General features: G+C 44.4%; 3 protein-coding genes across 4 annotated transcripts in view; 2 read left to right on the forward strand and 1 right to left on the reverse strand.

Moving 5' to 3' along the window:
• Positions 1 to 1,205: 1,205 nt before the first annotated feature.
• On the reverse strand, positions 1,206 to 6,472 carry LOC131136578 (adenosine receptor A1-like). Of its 2 annotated transcripts, XR_009131758.1 has the most exons (3): positions 5,508 to 6,472; positions 2,795 to 3,721; positions 1,206 to 2,672 (listed from the first exon to the last, which is right to left on the reverse strand). XR_009131758.1 is itself a non-coding variant. In XM_058083611.1 (2 exons), exons 1-2 carry the CDS (start codon positions 5,837 to 5,839, stop codon positions 2,965 to 2,967), a joined length of 1,089 nt encoding a protein of 362 aa, XP_057939594.1. In that variant the 5' UTR covers positions 5,840 to 6,472; the 3' UTR covers positions 1,206 to 2,964. The 2 variants fall into 2 exon arrangements, 1 of the variants encoding a protein (XP_057939594.1); XM_058083611.1 differs by having other exon boundaries at positions 1,206 to 3,721.
• An 860-nt stretch (positions 6,473 to 7,332) lies between these two features.
• On the forward strand, positions 7,333 to 12,137 carry LOC131136577 (5' exonuclease Apollo-like). Its single transcript, XM_058083610.1, has 4 exons — positions 7,333 to 7,810; positions 9,055 to 9,220; positions 9,477 to 9,659; positions 10,170 to 12,137. The coding sequence occupies exons 1-4, from the start codon at positions 7,616 to 7,618 to the stop codon at positions 11,414 to 11,416; spliced, it is 1,791 nt and encodes a 596-aa protein (XP_057939593.1). The 5' UTR covers positions 7,333 to 7,615; the 3' UTR covers positions 11,417 to 12,137.
• Positions 12,138 to 13,635: 1,498 nt separating this feature from the next.
• LOC131136880 (uncharacterized) overlaps positions 13,636 to 16,655 on the forward strand; it is a 3,234-nt gene continuing 214 nt past the window's right edge. The window contains exons 1-4 of the mRNA XM_058084200.1: positions 13,636 to 13,645; positions 14,348 to 14,531; positions 15,196 to 15,378; positions 15,789 to 16,655. The exon at positions 15,789 to 16,655 is cut by the window's right edge and continues 214 nt beyond it. Of these exons, the coding sequence (XP_057940183.1) occupies positions 13,636 to 13,645; positions 14,348 to 14,531; positions 15,196 to 15,378; positions 15,789 to 16,119 (708 nt within the window). The 3' untranslated portion in view covers positions 16,120 to 16,655. The remainder of the gene's footprint in view (positions 13,646 to 14,347; positions 14,532 to 15,195; positions 15,379 to 15,788) is intronic.

Raw genomic sequence — 16,655 nt, forward strand, 5'->3', positions numbered from 1 at the left:
ACTGAGCATTATTATCATAATACAGCTTTTAATCCCCTTGATGAAGTGAGAGGAACACAGAAGGACAGATGGTGGTTGACTGTGCCAAAAGGATGGAAATGGCTGTAGTGAATACTCTCTTCCAGAAGAGAGAGTAGTAGCTCTCAGTACAGTTTTAAACAACAGCAAATTGCAACGCCGTAATAAACATTATTAAACTAAGCATTGTCATATATGTATGATGGGTGTTGTATAGATACTTCTGCCTGCTTAATGTTGTGACTGTTGAGAATTTGTAGAATGAGTCAATGTAGCAGGTTTTTTAATACCTTCAAAAAATAAGACTCAGGGACGGAATTTCCCCTTGATGATAAAGGCCAAACAGCTGATAGCAAAGGGGAAGTGAGTCAGTATCAGTACTTGAGCTGCCACTGCATTTTATTTGAGACTTGTTGAGGCAGGCACTTATCCCTCCTTCTGAGGCATTTGGGGTTTGTGCTGCCTTTTAGCATCACTGCGTTTGCTAGGCTTCGAGTCATGTGTGGCCCACGAAAAAAAAATTGTAGATGGCTGTATACACATGGTGTCCTTTTTCTGTAATGCAACAAAGCAGCTTCAACCCTGACAGTACTGTTTGTGACGTCCGTGGATGACTCCTCCTAACCCTGCATGTCACTACACTGGAAAGCAATACACAAGCATAACCTTTTGTAAAGAAGTGTGTTTTGACCGAATGACCCTGACAACAAGTCAAAACCGTGTATTTATGATTATAGACCTGCCAGCAAAGCGCATACTATCGCTTGTGTATCTTATTCTGCCAAGAAGAATTCAGGCCGAACCGTACACCGAAACCTTGCATATGTCACATCATTGGAAAATTCAGTTTCGTTGGCAGTGTGCTATTTATATTTGGCAATGTTTTATGTAACCGTTATGAGTATTTTGCAAAATATGCTTATTCCAGGGCAACATCAACATTTAAAAGCTCTGCATCACATCACCAGTCCGCCAGTGTTACTTGGCAAAGAGCCAAATAGGCCTTTGGAGCCACCACCAAAAATTACAAATAAAAGTATTTGAATAGAGAAAGGCTACCTGGGCCTGTGGGAGATGTTTAATGAAGGAACCATAATGTGACCTTGTTACCCTCCATTTGAAAAGCATGTCCTCCCGCCATCTTCTTTTTTTTTTAACTGCTTAACCAGCAGGTGGCAGCCTCTCATAAGCACAGTCAATGAGGCCAACTGGGTAGTGGACATAGAAGTACTGTACATCTTGTGCATGAAAAATATCTTTATATGAAACACAATAAAATAACCAGAAGCTGAATGAAATATCTTTTAGAAAATTAAAATTGTTCAAATCATTCCTTGCATCTTTCTCATCACCTTGGGTTGAAGGATTGCTTGCACTTTAAATCCTTACCTCAGTACCGTTCTCTCACAATGCCTCCTGAAGGCAGAGATGAGGTTAAAAGGGATGATAAAATATTGATATTGATCCAATTTTCTGAGCCTTTTGGTGAATAATTGATAGTCCAGAGAAAATGAGTTTTATTTGGAGCATCCTTCCAGAGTGGTAATCATGTGCTGTGTCCCACTGCCATTTTGTGTGCGCTGCATCTCATAGAATGAAGAAAGATCATACAATAGGGATGTGCGAGTCCCGCAGAACTCACAATCGGAACTTATCTCTGTTAACTCATACACTTACTCACCACTGCTACCTCTAGACCAAGGTTTTTCAATTAAAGTGAGGTCAGATTATGCATTTTTTTGGGCCCACACCTGTTATCATGGTTCCGTATAGGTAGACATCGGCGACTTGCCAGACACATGACCTTCCGCTTCCCCCAACTGTCCATCATGTACCCATCAGTGACCATTCCGTCATGACAGATGTCAGGTTCCCCCGAACCCGAGCTTCTCGTCCAGAAGATCTTGTCAATTGCGCGGAGAGACCAGTCGATCAATTCCATGATTTAGATTTAAAGAGCATTGCAGAGAGGAGAGCATTGCATGACTCAGGACAAAAACAAGACAGAAGCAAAGCAGGGAAGATAAGGGAGAGGGAAGGGGAAATAAATGAACCTAAATGAACTAAACTAAATCTTACAGCTCCCACTCACTGTTCTAAATTATTGTAAATTATTGCAAGTTCATTCCAGTGCAGATTTCCTGTATTACAGGCTCTTCCTGAGTAAAGGTGAATGATCTCCTGTTGATGTTGTCTGATTTTTAGGCGCAGCCAAGGCGTCGAGGGAGTCCGGTTCGTGGGCCTTAGGATCCCATCTCTGCTATTTGCATACAATGTTGTCCTGATGGCCTCTTTGGGCTGTGTGTGACCTTCAGCATATACTGGGACAGTTTTGGACGGTGTGAAGCTTCTGGGATGAGACCTCCAAATCCAAAACCAGCACCTCCAAATCAGAAGCCATGGTTCTCAGTCAGAAAAGGGTGGAATGCTCCCTCCGGGTTGTGAATGAGGCCCTGCCCCAGGTGGAGGAGATCAAGTATCTCTGTGCCTTGTTCACAAGTGAGGGAAGGTGGGAGCGTGACGTCAATAGGCGAATCGGCGCAGCGTCTGCAGTAATGCGAACGCCTTGGTGTGCACCCGGTAGAGCTGGAGGAGGGGGCCGGGACCGGGAAGCCTGGTTTCCCTACTGAGACTGCTGCCCCCGCAACCTGGACCTGTATAAGGATGGAATGGAATGGAATGGAATGGAGGAGAACGTAAATATCAAGCTAGCAGGAGAGTTTGGAGCGAGCCTTGTGTCAAAAATATAGATTTTATGGGTGTAGCAATGACTTACAGATATTTCGCTTTCGCAATCAGGCTATGAACAAAACCCCACCAAAAGTGGGGATCTACTGTACAATCACAATGAGAAGAGCGCAAAAAGATGAGTACTTGTGCTGTAATCCCCAGAGAGCTTTCAGCTTCTTGCTTGTTATTGCATTCTTCTCCAAAAAGTGTGGGTGTTCATTTGCAGGGTTTCGGTCCCTGGTCCAGGGACTCCGCAGCTTGAGGTGAGAGCTGTTGGGTTTCAGCTGTCTTGTTCCCCTTCCAAGGGAGCTGCGCAGGTGTGCCCCTCTGTGGTTCTGGATTTGGTATCCCCTTCCTGCCACTCGGCTGGCTCTCCAGAGCAGCGGTGTCCTTACAGCAAAAATAATGCTGCCAGATTTTGCAGAAGGCTGTGCGGAATTTTTTGATGCGAAAGGCATAAATAATCGGGTTGACGGCAGAGTTGCCGTGGGTGAGCAGGATGGCAATGTAAATGAGGATAATGGGCTTCTCGCACTCGGAGCAAAAGAGCGTGATGCAGTTGATTATGTGCAGGGGGAGCCAGCTGATGGCAAAGAGGAAAAGGACCAGAGCCAATGATTTAGCAAGATTAAGCTCCTTGTCGTAGTACTTGTTGGGGTCCCTGTGGCCGTCTGTGAACTTTTTTCTATTGAGCTGTTTGTGGATCACGTAGAAGATCTCCGCGTAAATGACCAGCATGAGCAAGAGAGGCGGCAGCACCCAGCCAAAAAAGTTGAAATAAACCATATAGTCCATGCTGATAACATTCTCAAACTGGCAAGTGATGACAAGGTCAGAGCTGATGGAGCCGTTCCTTTGGAGACGCCTCAGGTTGTTCCATCCCAACATGGGGGTGAGGCCCACAACAAAAGCCACTGTCCAGCACGCCACCACCACCATCCCCGCTCGCCGAGGTGTTACCACACGCTTGTACCTACATGTGCCAACAGAGAGGAAGCATCGTGTCAGCAGACTGGACAGGAAAGATTGGACATTCACAGAGCAAATCCCAAAATCCTCCTCGCTAGAGTACACAGCTGGAGAATCACCGGAGTGTGGGAGGTAACCAGAGTACCTGGAGAAAACCAATGCACGCACGGGGAGTACATGCTAACCACTCATTCACTGCCTCGACGATAAACTGTTAATTTTGTTATATTTGTTTTTTACCCTGAAAGTAATTGCAGTAGTAACCCTGCTGTACATATTCTGTTGCATACATTCTCAACTGGTGGGTCGCACAGCCGTTTTCAGTGGGTAGCAGAGTCTTTCCAAAAAAATAGTTTAATGACTTGATGTCTGTGAGCACCTCACATCTGTGCTATTCGCTGGTCGACCTAGTCTTCGGCGGCCCATGGAATGTCACAGAAGGGTGTTCTGCAATGTTCATACATAATTGAAATTTAATTATTAGTGTCTCTGGTGGTTGAAGAGAGAAGTTACCTTTTTGTTTCAATTGCTTCAAGACAGAATTACACAAATTCATTTAGTCATTCATTCATTTATTAGGGTGCCGCTGCAGTATCTCACAAATGTGAGATATTGCTCGCATTTCAGCAACCATTGTATTATATATTTTGAAGTGACAATACTGTAAAGATTTTTTTAACTTAAAGGCTATAAATTAGAGTAGTCAATGTACGGCTTGTATAGCAGTCACACACTGCCCTAGTTGTCTAAATATTTGACCAGACGTATGAGTACACCTCACAGTGAAAATGTCCAAATTGAGTCCAAACTGTCAACACTCCCAAGTCCCATCAAGTCCCATCGTTTTGAAGGCTTGCCTTAATCTTATTTGGCATGGAATTCATCAGAGCTGCACAGGTTCTTACAGGAATGGTGCTCAGACAGATTCAGGCCTGGAGACATGTGGACGCTCCTTCATCGTCACATTCACCACACTTGTCATCTTGGAAGTGTGTTTAGGATCATCATCAATCATGGATCATCATCAATCATGGATCATCATGGATCATGTAAAACTCTACAAGGGAGGGAATCATGCTCTGCTTCAGCATATTACATGTTAAAAAATGAACCGCAGCTCCCCGTTTAGAAGCACTTATGCAACAACATTTTTGACTGAACGGGCAAAGGCACCATCATCTTGCTACACATTTGTGTTGCAGTATTTAGGCAATAATGGCTGCACGTTACCATCTATACTGCTATACCAGCTGTACACAGACTACTCTACGGTAAACCCATGTTTCATTTCTATATCGTCCCATTGAGTATAGTGTAATAAAAATGGGTGCTGAAATGTGAGCGCTGTACTTACTTTTGTATGTTTTGACAAATCAGTATTACTGCTCACTGGTCTTACATGAGGCTTAGCTGGTTCTTGATAAGTAGTACACCTACAGCCTTGGACAGGAGATCATAAACTGGGGGCTATCGCCGGCAATATTGCAACACAATAAAAAAATCTTTTCCATCCTTTAAGCACCACTGCATTGTTTCAGCCTGCATATAAAGCTGGCATCAAGCACAAAGGAGGACATCAATTGATATCTTCCAGTAACAAGTTCCAGTTATGAGATCACGTTTTTTTTTCATTGTGCTGCCGAACACAGACACATGATAGGCTTATTAAAACTTTGAAGATGTTCAGTCAGCCTGGTAGGGCGGAGGCATCCTGAAGTGGAACTGCATGGATCCAAGAGGTAAAATGTTCATGCACAAGCCCACCACCATCACTATCATCCTAATCTTACCTGGTGGGGATCTTCACTCTCAGATAGCGGTCAATGGCGATGGCCAGCAGCGCCAGAATGGAACTTTGGGTGAGCACCAGCACCGTGCAGGCCACCAGCAAGCAGCTGTAGAAGTGAGTTTGGAGTCCGATGCTAATAGTGATGGCCAGAGGGATGACCAGCGCTCCCACCGCGATGTCGGCGAAAGCCAAGGAGACGATGAAACAGAAGGTGGTGTCCCGCAGAGATTTATCGATTTTCACCGCCCACACCACCATCACATTGCCGATGACAGACGCCAACGCGATCGTCACCTCCATGCCTATGTAGATAGACAAAAGTCCTCCGGACATGCTTGCAGATGATTTTCTCCTTAGGAAGGCTTTTTGTCAACCCAAAAATGTTTGGGCTGCTACGGTGCTTGTAAAAAGAGCCACGCGTCCATCAGTCCCACCTTGGAAGAATAAGTGTAGCGAGAAGAAGCTGGTGAACAAGCAGGGCAGACAGAAGGATGGAGGATCCCACACCTATTTGAAGCAAGTGTGTGCTCCGTGCGTCCCGACAGACGCGCTCGCTGCTTCCACTTGGCAGCTCCCGGAGGAGAGGTGCATCCATGTCCATGGACGGGGCTTCTTGTCAATAATATGGCTAAACTAAACAAATAGTGTTTTTAAACAAAAAAACGACAAAATATTGTCTTGCATGCACGCCAACACGCACTATTGGAGCCGAACCGAGGACGCCCCCACCTCTTTCGTCCCTCGGGGTGTGCTTTCATGCAATCGTTTAAAAATAGCATTGCGATTTGCTGTTCGGCCCATTTCGCTTAGATGCTTGTATTACTGCAAGTAAAACTGTAATCCATGCTCGGCATCCTGCAGTGGGGCCGTCCCAAGCAATGTCTTTCAATATAGCAAATCCTATACTTTACGTGCGACGTCTTGGCGTCCATTACAGGCAGTAATGGACCTTGCACTCTTGTGCCATTGCTTTGAAAAGAGGTGAGGCATGACCTGAAGACAAATAGATAAAGTCCATGGAAATGGCACGCATCATTGTGACGCACCTTGCCAACATTTTCTTCACGATAAGGAGGTGACACTGTTCAAAGGTTCTAAGGATATCCATTACGATAAAAAAAAATGCATTATTGGCTTTTAATTTTATTAATGATTATTGTTTTGGTTTTAGTTTGCACAATGAATTGCACTGCATCATGTCTCCCCATCGTAAACAAAATAAATTGACCAAAATATAAGCAGCAGCTCTCAGCAATTATCCTAAATATGGCTGCTGATCCATGGCATTTTACTTTCGATCATGGCAAAGAATAGAAAAAGAAACTTGATGGAGACTGAAATAGAGGTCCTTGTGAGTGAGGTGGACGCCAGAAAGGAGATTTTGTTTGGTGGTCACAGTAGTGGCGTCACAAATAACATTTAAAAAAGTGAGTGGCAGCAGGTCGTCACCGCAGTTAATAGTTCAAGTGCCACAGAGTGGCGGACATTAAAAAGAAGTGGTTGGACCTCAAGGTGGAGGCCAAGAAGAAAGCGGCATGGCATCGTCAAATGCGGAGCGTATCTGCTACTGGTCGGGGCAAGGGCGCACCGGACACCAAAATAGCCTCCATCATTGGTTGAGCTCAGTTCAGTCATTTATCCTAGATGTCCGAATCCCACTTTTGTGCAATGGGCCCCAGGTCTCACAATCGCATCAGGAAAGTGCGCAATGAGGGATTCTAACCACAGGGGGCAGTGTCTCGCCAGAGAGCATCGGCCACCACAGAGCAATGGCAACGAGGAAGAGCCTGATGCTGGCGGGGGGAGCGGGGGGACGCAGTTAAAAACATAGATGGCGGGGGCAGGAGCAACACTAAACGATCCACAGCGGTGAGGTAAAGGCGTTTTAGGGACTAGTATAACATTTTCAGAAGGAAAATGACGGGGCCGTAAAAAATAACACTGCCGCGTTTTGTGAATTTCCTTTTTTTTAGCGCGATCTAACGCACCCACTGAGTGACTTTCTTTGTTGTAGTCACCAGCTACATAAGATAACAACAGTCAGTTGGTATATTAAACGATCCACCTCTTACGTTGGTGGCTGTGTAACATACCGTGAAGGCTGACGCGATGTCTAATGGCAAGATCATTCCGGATACTCCGCTGGCTGTCGATTTCTGGAAAGTTCGCAAGTGTCCGGAGACGCGACTCTTCTTCCTGTCTCATATGCACAGCGACCACACGGTAGGTCTCACGTCCACCTGGACAGACCGACCCATCTACTGCTCACCTGTCACCGCCTCTCTGCTCAAAGTCAAACTGGGGGTGAGTGCACTTTTATCTACGATGCAGAAATACAGCATGCGGGACAAGGTAGCTGTCAATCCACCAATGCATTTTGTCCTCTTTAAGGGACAATCGTTTGACAGTCCAATGCCAAACACGAGTATATACAGTATTCTGTTGTGGTGTTGACATCCTGGGCTTTCTCGTGATACACTATATGGCCAAAAGTATTTGCTCACCTGCCGTGACTCACATATGAACCATATAGTGCCATCCCATCCTAACCCGTAGGGTGGAATATGATGTCGGTCCACCTTTTGCGCTATTACGGCTTCAACTCTTCACGGAAGGCTGTCCACAAGGTTGAGGAGTGTTTTTTTTGGAATATTTGACCATCATTCCAAAAGCACATCGGTGAGGTCACACACTGACGTCGGTGGAGAAGGCCTGGCTCTAAGTCTTTGCTCCAATTCATCCCAAAGACGGCGGGCTTTACACCACTGCATCCGGTGCTTTGCATCACCTTGGTGATGTATGGCTTGGATGCAGCTGCTCGGCCATGGAAACCCATCTGAACCCAAGAAAATCTGAAGGCCACATGGAGTTTGGAGCTTTGGAGCAACTGACTGTGCAGGAAGTCGCCGACCTCTTTGCACTAGGCACCTCAGCAAACGCTGACCCCTCTCCATCAGTTTCCATGGCCTACCACTTTGTGGCTGAGTTGCTGTTGTTCCCAAACTCTTCCATTTCTCATATTAAAGCTGACAGTTGACTTTGGACTTTAGGAGCGAGGAAATTTCACGACTGGATTTGTTGCGCATGTGGCATCCAATAATGTCAGAAATAAATTCACAAAGGAAAAAGAAAAACGGCAAAGGTTGTTCCAAATTTCCAAAACAAAAAGAAACAATTTCCCCAAATTATCGAAAAACTATTCAACAACAGGTTGGACAAATGTATAAACACTCGGTCTCACTGAATTCTGAAACTACTAGAATTACCATAGCAGTTATTTTAATTGCTATGGTCAATATTTTTATACAATTTGGATTATCATGAAAAAGATCTAAGAATAAATTGTTGGAATTGGTAATAAACATATCAGGACACTAAATGAATTCTAGAATTATTGGGTGTTTTATTTTCACACCTGCCACTACCTTCTCTTTATCCTCTGCTGCTCCAAGCAGGCTCTTCTCCATCATTTGTCCGGCTTTTGCTGTCATGTGTACGCAAGTTGATATAAAGCTGATCCATTTCCATAACTTTTCCTTTTTGTGCAGGTGAAAGAGAAGTGGATCCACCCATTAGAACTGGGTGACCCATACCTTCTGCCTCTGGATGACATTGGCAAAGAAAACATGACAGTCACGTTGATTGATGCCAACCACTGTCCAGGGGCTGTCATGTTTCTTTTTGAGGGCTACTTCGGTTCCATACTGTACACTGGTGAGCGCACACACACGTACACAGTAGGGCTGGGTGATACGGACCAAAAACATATATCCCCATACACAATATATCTATGTTGATATATTTAAAAAATATCGCTATATGGCCCAGCCCCGTCTCTAACACTCACAATGGTTATCTTGTACATGTTTTACTTTTTAAATGCCGTCATTAGAGTTTCAAAATATTCTGTTGCTATACCGACTTTGTGTTTTTTTGAATAAAAAGCAGTTGTGATGGGTTGAAATTCCAGGTGACTTCAGATATTCCCCGTCGATGCTGCGTGAGCTGTGTCTTGCGACAAGCGCCACAATCAATGTTCTGTACTTGGACAACACCAACTGTGACCCCAACCGCATCATCCCCACTAGAAAGCAAGCCACTCAGCAAATTAAGGAGATCATCCGCAGCCATCCCGACCATAACGTCGTCTTAGGTAACTTTGTTTGGCAAATCACCTTTTTCTATTTTCAATGTATATACTGTAGCTCCTTCAATGTGGTTCGACGTCTCTAGTCCCACGTTTTCGTAAAATTATTATTTGTTGCGGGAGCACAACTCTCAACACACAAACCGAGATACATTTCTATACATTGAGATCCTTTTACATTTACTTTACCACTATAGTGTGTATGCTTTCATCATAGGACAATTTTACCCAGTGTTTTTGTAACAGATGTAGTAGCTATGCTAACATTTTGAATGCTCCATATTTGGGTGTTATCCCTACACATGCACTTTGCACTGTTAGATGCGTTAGTTGAGTTCTGTTGGTGTCATTTGAAAAAGATTAAAAGTTGTCAAAGTTGAAGTCATGTATTGCAGCTCCAGACCATTGTTCTTAACTGGAAGAGGACGCGCATGGCTTATTTGACGCTAAAGGTTACCAACGCTTGGCCTCAAGTGCAGCGTGAAATGATAGTTTAATTATTTCTTCTGCCCGTAGGTCTCTACACGCTGGGCAAAGAGTCCCTCCTGGTGGATCTGGCCATGGAATTTCAGACTTGGATCGAGGTTAGCTATGACAGGATGGAGACCCTCAAAGCGCTGGAACTGCCTGACGTTTTCACCACCGACTCGGGTGCCGGACGTATCCGAGTTGTGGAGCAGAGAGAGATTTCCTTTTCCGCCTTGTGCCAGTGGAACAGCGAACAGCCCACGCTAGCGATCTATCCCACCAGCAGGCCCCTGGTCTCCTTTCACCCCAAAGTCCACGTGGTGCCCTACTCGGACCACTCATCACATCAAGAGCTGATTGACTTTATCTCCGGACTCAAGCCTTCGTCTCTTGTGCCTATTATAGGAAACAGCATCCCGGGAAGCCTCTCCGTTTTAGTCCCCGGCAAAAGGCATGAAATCTTGGTGCCCGAGTCCGTGCAACACTACATGAGGCGGCTGCCCGAAAACAATATGAAAACATCAGCATCTTCCTACGTTCATTGTCAACATGTACGACCACTTCCGCCTAAAGGAGTGGTATTTGACTCTCCTGTAAGCTTAGCCAAATCGGGCCGGGAGGCGGGGTGTCCGGAGGAAGATTCTCCCTCTGAAGAGGAATCGGACACGGAGAGTGTTGAAAATCATTGTGATTATATTGTGGTTTCCAGCAATAAACACACCCCTTATAAAAACAAACAAGACCCCGTCAACCCTTGGAACATCAACATTGTCCAGACCGTCCCAGAGGAAATGTTGATGGCACATTCGATGACACTCAGTCAACTCAGTCAGAGCAACTTTGCACCGATGAAGATTGTAAGAAACACCAATGCCTGCTTGAGGCCGCGTTGGAGTAGAGTACACACCATGGACGATATGGCTTCAAATGGGAATCACACCCAGCCTCGTAGATGTCTGCGTTTTGTCGACAGCACCCAGATGTCCGATGATGACGGCAGAAGTGAGTGTGAAGAACAACAGCTTAATCACGGCACCCAGCAAGACACTAAACATGATGCAAAAGACAACAGCGGTGAATCTTTATTCCAATCAAGTCCTGATAATTCCTCTGCTTCATCAACCTTGTTGTCAGGAGAGACTTGCACAGAAGATATTGAAAACAAGATTTTGGATGATGTTGTTTTCACAGCAGAGGACTTGAAGATATGCTGCCTCTTGAAGAAGAGCGTTGTGCAGAGGTTTGTCATTTGTCCCGTACAGAAGCAAAATGTGCTCACATCTCTGACAAAATGACAGGATTTCCACATACAGTGTCACCCACCCAAGTTATTGTTATTAATCTTTTCCAACGTGTGTGTGTGGAAAACGTGGTTGTATGAAAACTGAACAGATTTTTAAGAAAAATGTAAATCCAATTTAAATAAATTCCAATAAATTCCAGCCACTGAAAATACAAAACACATTTTGTGAATAATCATAGTTGCGCACACAGAAAACAAAGTGAAATACTTTCATTCAAACAGCAAATGAAATAGGATAAATTAACAATTTTTAAAGAGTCTTGTTGGCAAAGACGGCAACGCGCAGAGAAGTAGAAAAAGCGAGAGTCACACTGACACCACCTTTTTGTTTTAGTACGAATTATTTCCTGTATTCACCACTTGCTACTTTCATGGTGGGCCACTTTGATGAATGATACAATACAGGGCAAAATGTCATTTCCCAGGTTAAGTTGCATTCATGATCATTACAGGATATTTACAGGATTATTGTGTAAATGAAGTATTGATTGAATGTTTACTGTATGATATAAGATTGCTGATTTGTTTGTTACGCACAATGTTGTACATTAACTGGAACACTGTATAAGATTCATTCATTCATTCATTTGTTTTCTACCGCTTTTCCTCAGCTGCTACAGCCGAGCTCCGCAGAGCTGGACATCATCTTATATACTCTATATGTGGGGAGTGCCTGTCCACCTTAACTACAGTGGTTGGTTATAGTATTTTGGTGTCCTGTTAAATGTCCTATTTTATAAATATTCATTTTGGCCAGCTATGTGGGGCGGGTTGAGCGTGTACCAGAAAGTGTGGGGATCGCCTGCTCGCGCCTGCGCGCGCCTGCTCGCGCCTGCGCGCGCCTGCTCGCGCCTGCGCGCGCCTGCTCGCGCCTGCGCGCGCCTGCTCGCGCCTGCGCGCGCCTGCTCGCGCCTGCGCGCGCCTGCTCGCGCCTGCGCGCGCCTGCTCGCGCCTGCTCTCTCGTTTCTGGGTAGTTGACAGGAAGCAGCAGGCAAGTCAGGCCGCCCCTTACCACGTTTAGGGGCTGAAAATACTGACAGCCACGACCGTGAAGAAGTGCCAAAGTGAACGGTTTGTCTTGCAACAGCATCGTTTTCAGTGGCGCCAATTTAATTCGGTATGGAGTCGGCGTTCCAACACCCTGACGGAGAACACTGGAGTTGCCATGTAACTCAGACGCCGCACAAGCAATGATCCAAGGTCAGTATCAAAGTTTTAAGTCACGCTGAAGCACGAATAGTGGCGTTTCGCTTCGAATATAGGACAATATACAGTATATAAACGATGTCGAAGTTGACGAGCTGAAGCCGAAGTCGCCATTTTGTGGACATAATTGGCGCGCAGAATGCTCGAAATGACGGAGAACACTGGAGTTGCCATGTAACTCAGACGCCGCACAAGCAATGCTCCAAGGTCAGTATCAAAGTTTTAAGTCACGCTGAAGCACGAATAGTGGCGTTTCGCTTCGACAATAGGACAATATACAGTATATAAACGATGTCGAAGTTGACGAGCTGAAGCCGAAGTCGCCATTTTGTGGACATAATTGGCCCGCAGAATGCTCGAAATGACGGCGAACACTGGAGTGGCCATGTAACTCAGACGCCGCACAAGCAATGCTCCAAGGTCAGTATCAAAGTTTTAAGTCACGCTGAAGCACGAATAGTGGCGTTTTGCTTCGACAATAGGACAATATACAGTATATAAACGATGTCGAAGTTGATGAGCTGAAGCCGAGGTCGCCATTTTGTGGACATAATTGGCGAGCAGAATGCTCGAAATAATGTAAGCAATTGTTTCAACCGGTTCATTTGCAATCCATAACATAATGTGAATGACTTTGGGACAAATTGACAACGATTTTTTAAAAGTATGTTTCGCTACCCTCGTCGTAGTCAATGACAACTGAAGATAAAAGTGGTTTATTTGGAAATATTTGGTGTGACGTGAAAATCCCTTGATGTCCTGGTTGGAAGCAGCAGGCAACCGTCTTTCTTTCTCTGACAAAGTCAGGCCCCCCTTACCACGTTTTGGGGCTGAAAATACTGACAGTTAACACCGCCACGACCGTGAAGAAGTGCCGAAGTAAACGGTTTGTCTTGCAACAGCATCGTTTTCATTGGCGCCAATTTAATTCGGTATGGAGTCGGCGTTCCTACACCCTGACGGAGAACACTGGAGTTGCCATGTAACTCAGACGCCGCACAAGCAATGCTCCTAGGTCAGTATTTAAAGTTTTAAGTCACGTTGAAGCACGAATAGTGGCGTTTCGCTTCGACAATAGGACAATATACAGTATATAAACGATGTCGAAGTTGACGAGCTGAAGCAGAGGTTGCCATTTTGTGGACATAATTGGCGCGCAGAATGCTCGAAATAACGTAAGCAATTGTTTCAACCGGTTCATTTGCAATCCATAACATAATGTGAACGACTTTGGGACAAATTGACAACGATTTTTTTAAAGTATGTTTCGCTACCCTCGTCGTAGTCAATGACAACTGAAGCTAAAAGTGGTTTATTTGGAAATATTTAGTTTGATGTGAAAATCCCTTGATGTCCTGGTTACGTTGCGAGCATGGTGTGTTAAGTTCGTGTTGGAACCTATTGCCATCAGAGGCGAGGCATCTGTTAGGTGAGTGTAAGCCGCTGATTTTATCTTTGAGCATCATTGTGACAACGGAAGAGAAAGCACACTCATAACCCTTCTCCCTTATTCGGTCTATTTTAATGGCAACTAAAAAACTTACTTCTGAACACCGCATCATTGCAATAAGTATTCAATGCAGGAATGAATTTTATAAAACTGAGTATTTCATTACAGCAAAGGAATAGCAGCTAATCTTCCAACTTCTGTTACAGATGAAAAGCCGCTTGTCGCTTAACAGCCCGTGGGATCCCTCTGCATCCATCTCAACATGAGCTCCAAATCGTCATGTGAATGCCATAGGTTCTCCAGTGGACTGTTTCACCTATTGCACGCACAAGACGGCATTTTCTGGAGCTTCAACCTTTTGCGTCCCTCAGCAGTCTGTCGGCCCCCGGGGAAGGACTCATGTAATTGTGTTGGCAGACCATCAACAACATGGCGTCGGCGTTCTTCACAGGTAGGAAGACTTGTTCAAGTAAATGACATGATGGCCTTCATACATGTAGCACAATAACACAGGATAAATGAATAGATGACAAAAGATATGCAATTCATACACGAGTGCCATGACTAATGCTTTGGCTGTAAAGGTTGCTCTGGCTGTTACAGTACAATGTTAGCCGGCCACATGGAGGTCATTATACAGCGGGGAAAATAAGTATTGAACACGTCAACATTTCTCTCAAAAAACATATTTCTAATCAAGCTATTGACATGAAATTTTCACCAGATGTCGGCATCAACCCAAGTAATGCACACATACAAAGAATCCAAACATTTATGTTCATAAATTAAGTTATGTGTAATAAAGTGAAATGGCACAGGGAATAAGTATTGAACACATGAAGAAAAGGAGGGGTAAAAAGGTCTGGAAAGCCAAGAAAGCAGCTGGAGTTTGTCAGTATTTAGAAGGTTAACCTGTCCCCTATTAGTGCAAAGTAATATCAGCTGGTTTAGTCCTGATTAATGCCTTTTAAAAAGGTTTCTCACCAGCAAGGTGTTAGACAAGAAGCATTGCATGATGGGTAAAAGCAAAGAGCTGTCCAAAGACCTACGCAGCCTTATTGTTGCAAAACACACTGAAGGCATTGGTTACAGGCGCATTTCTAAACTTCTGAAAGTTCCAGTGAGTACCATTGGGGCCATCATCCGGAAGTGGAAAGAACACGGCATTACCATAAACCAGCCACGGCCAGGTGCTCCTCGCAAGATTTCAGACAGAGGAGTCAAAACAATCATCAGAAGGGTTCTCCAACAGCCCAGGACCACTCGTGGAGAGCTTCAGAAAGACCTGGAATCAGCAGGTACCGTTGTTTCAAAGAAAACAATAAGTAATGCACTCAACCGCCATGGCCTCCATGCACGCACACCACGCAAGACTCCATTTTTGAAGAGGAAGCATGTTGAAGCTCGTTTGGAGTTTGCGACACAACATTTGGATAAACCCATGACATTCTGGGAGAACATACTCTGGTCAGATGAGACCAAAACTGAACTCTTCGGATGTCATAAGACACAACATGTTTGGAGGAAAAATGGCACTGCACATCACCCCCAAAACACCATACCAACAGTCAAGTTTGGAGGTGGGAGCATCATGGCGTGGGGCTGTTTTTCCAGCATGTGGTACTGGTAGACTTCATATCATTGAAGGAATAATGACTGGAGAAAAGTATCGAGACATTCTTGATCAGAATCTGCTGTCATCTGCCAGGCTGCTGAAGATGAAAAGAGGGTGGATCTTTCAGCAAGACAACGATCCCAAGCACACAGCCAAGGTAACACTCAACTGGTTGAAGAAAAAGAAAATAAAGCTGCTAGAATGGCCCAGTCAATCACCAGACTTGAATCCAATTGAAAATCTTTGGAAAGAACTGAAGATCCGGGTTCACAGAAGAGACCCCCGGAACCTTGAAGATTTGAAGGCAGTTTGTGTGGATGAATGGGCCAAAATCACACCTGAGCAATGTATTCGACTGGTTTCTCCATACAGGAGGCGTCTTGAGGCTGTAATCACCAACAAAGGTTTTTGCACTAAGTATTAAATAAATTTGTACTCTTTGTAAAAGCTTAAGGCTAAACCAACTGTAACACTTGTCTATACGAGTGGAGCATCTGTTGACAACAATGGAAGTATTATTTTGCAATAATCTAGTCATGTTAGTACTTACAAATAATGTCACACTTTGTATAAGGAGTGTTTTCCAGTATTTCCGGGTTACAATCACTCCACTTGTTGTGTACTTTTTTGGACCTTTAAATCCATTTGTTTCTATCTTTATTTTCTCTAAAATAGTATTTATAGTATTTTAAATGCATGCAAGTGACAACTATATGGCGGAATTTCCCAAGAAGATTAGCAGTGCTTAAAAAAACACCGCTAGATGGCGGAAATTCCCAAGTATAGTTGCAGTAATTTTAAGTGCCCACCAGATGGCGGAATTTCACAGTTTAAGTTGCAGTAATTTTAAGTGCCCACCAGATGGCGGAATTTCACAGTTTAAGTTGCAGTAATTTTAAGTGGCCACCAGATGGCAGAATTTCACAAATTAAGTTGCAGTAAATTTAAGTGACCACCAGA

This window comes from Doryrhamphus excisus, chromosome 10, assembly GCF_030265055.1.
Source record: "Doryrhamphus excisus isolate RoL2022-K1 chromosome 10, RoL_Dexc_1.0, whole genome shotgun sequence".
NCBI lineage: Eukaryota > Metazoa > Chordata > Actinopteri > Syngnathiformes > Syngnathidae > Doryrhamphus > Doryrhamphus excisus.

Bases quoted from the DNA above. Each gene is read 5' to 3' on its own strand.
- LOC131136578 (XM_058083611.1), bottom strand. From the start codon at position 5,839: ATGTCCGGAGGACTTTTGTCTATCTACATAGGCATGGAGGTGACGATC. The intron at 3,722-5,507 runs GTAAGATTAGGA...TGGCACATGTAG, and splicing joins AGAGTGAAGATCCCCACCAG to GTACAAGCGTGTGGTAACAC.
- LOC131136577 (XM_058083610.1), top strand. From the start codon at position 7,616: ATGTCTAATGGCAAGATCATTCCGGATACTCCGCTGGCTGTCGATTTC. The intron at 9,221-9,476 runs GTGAGCGCACAC...TTGAAATTCCAG, and splicing joins CGGTTCCATACTGTACACTG to GTGACTTCAGATATTCCCCG. The intron at 9,660-10,169 runs GTAACTTTGTTT...TTCTGCCCGTAG, and splicing joins CGACCATAACGTCGTCTTAG to GTCTCTACACGCTGGGCAAA.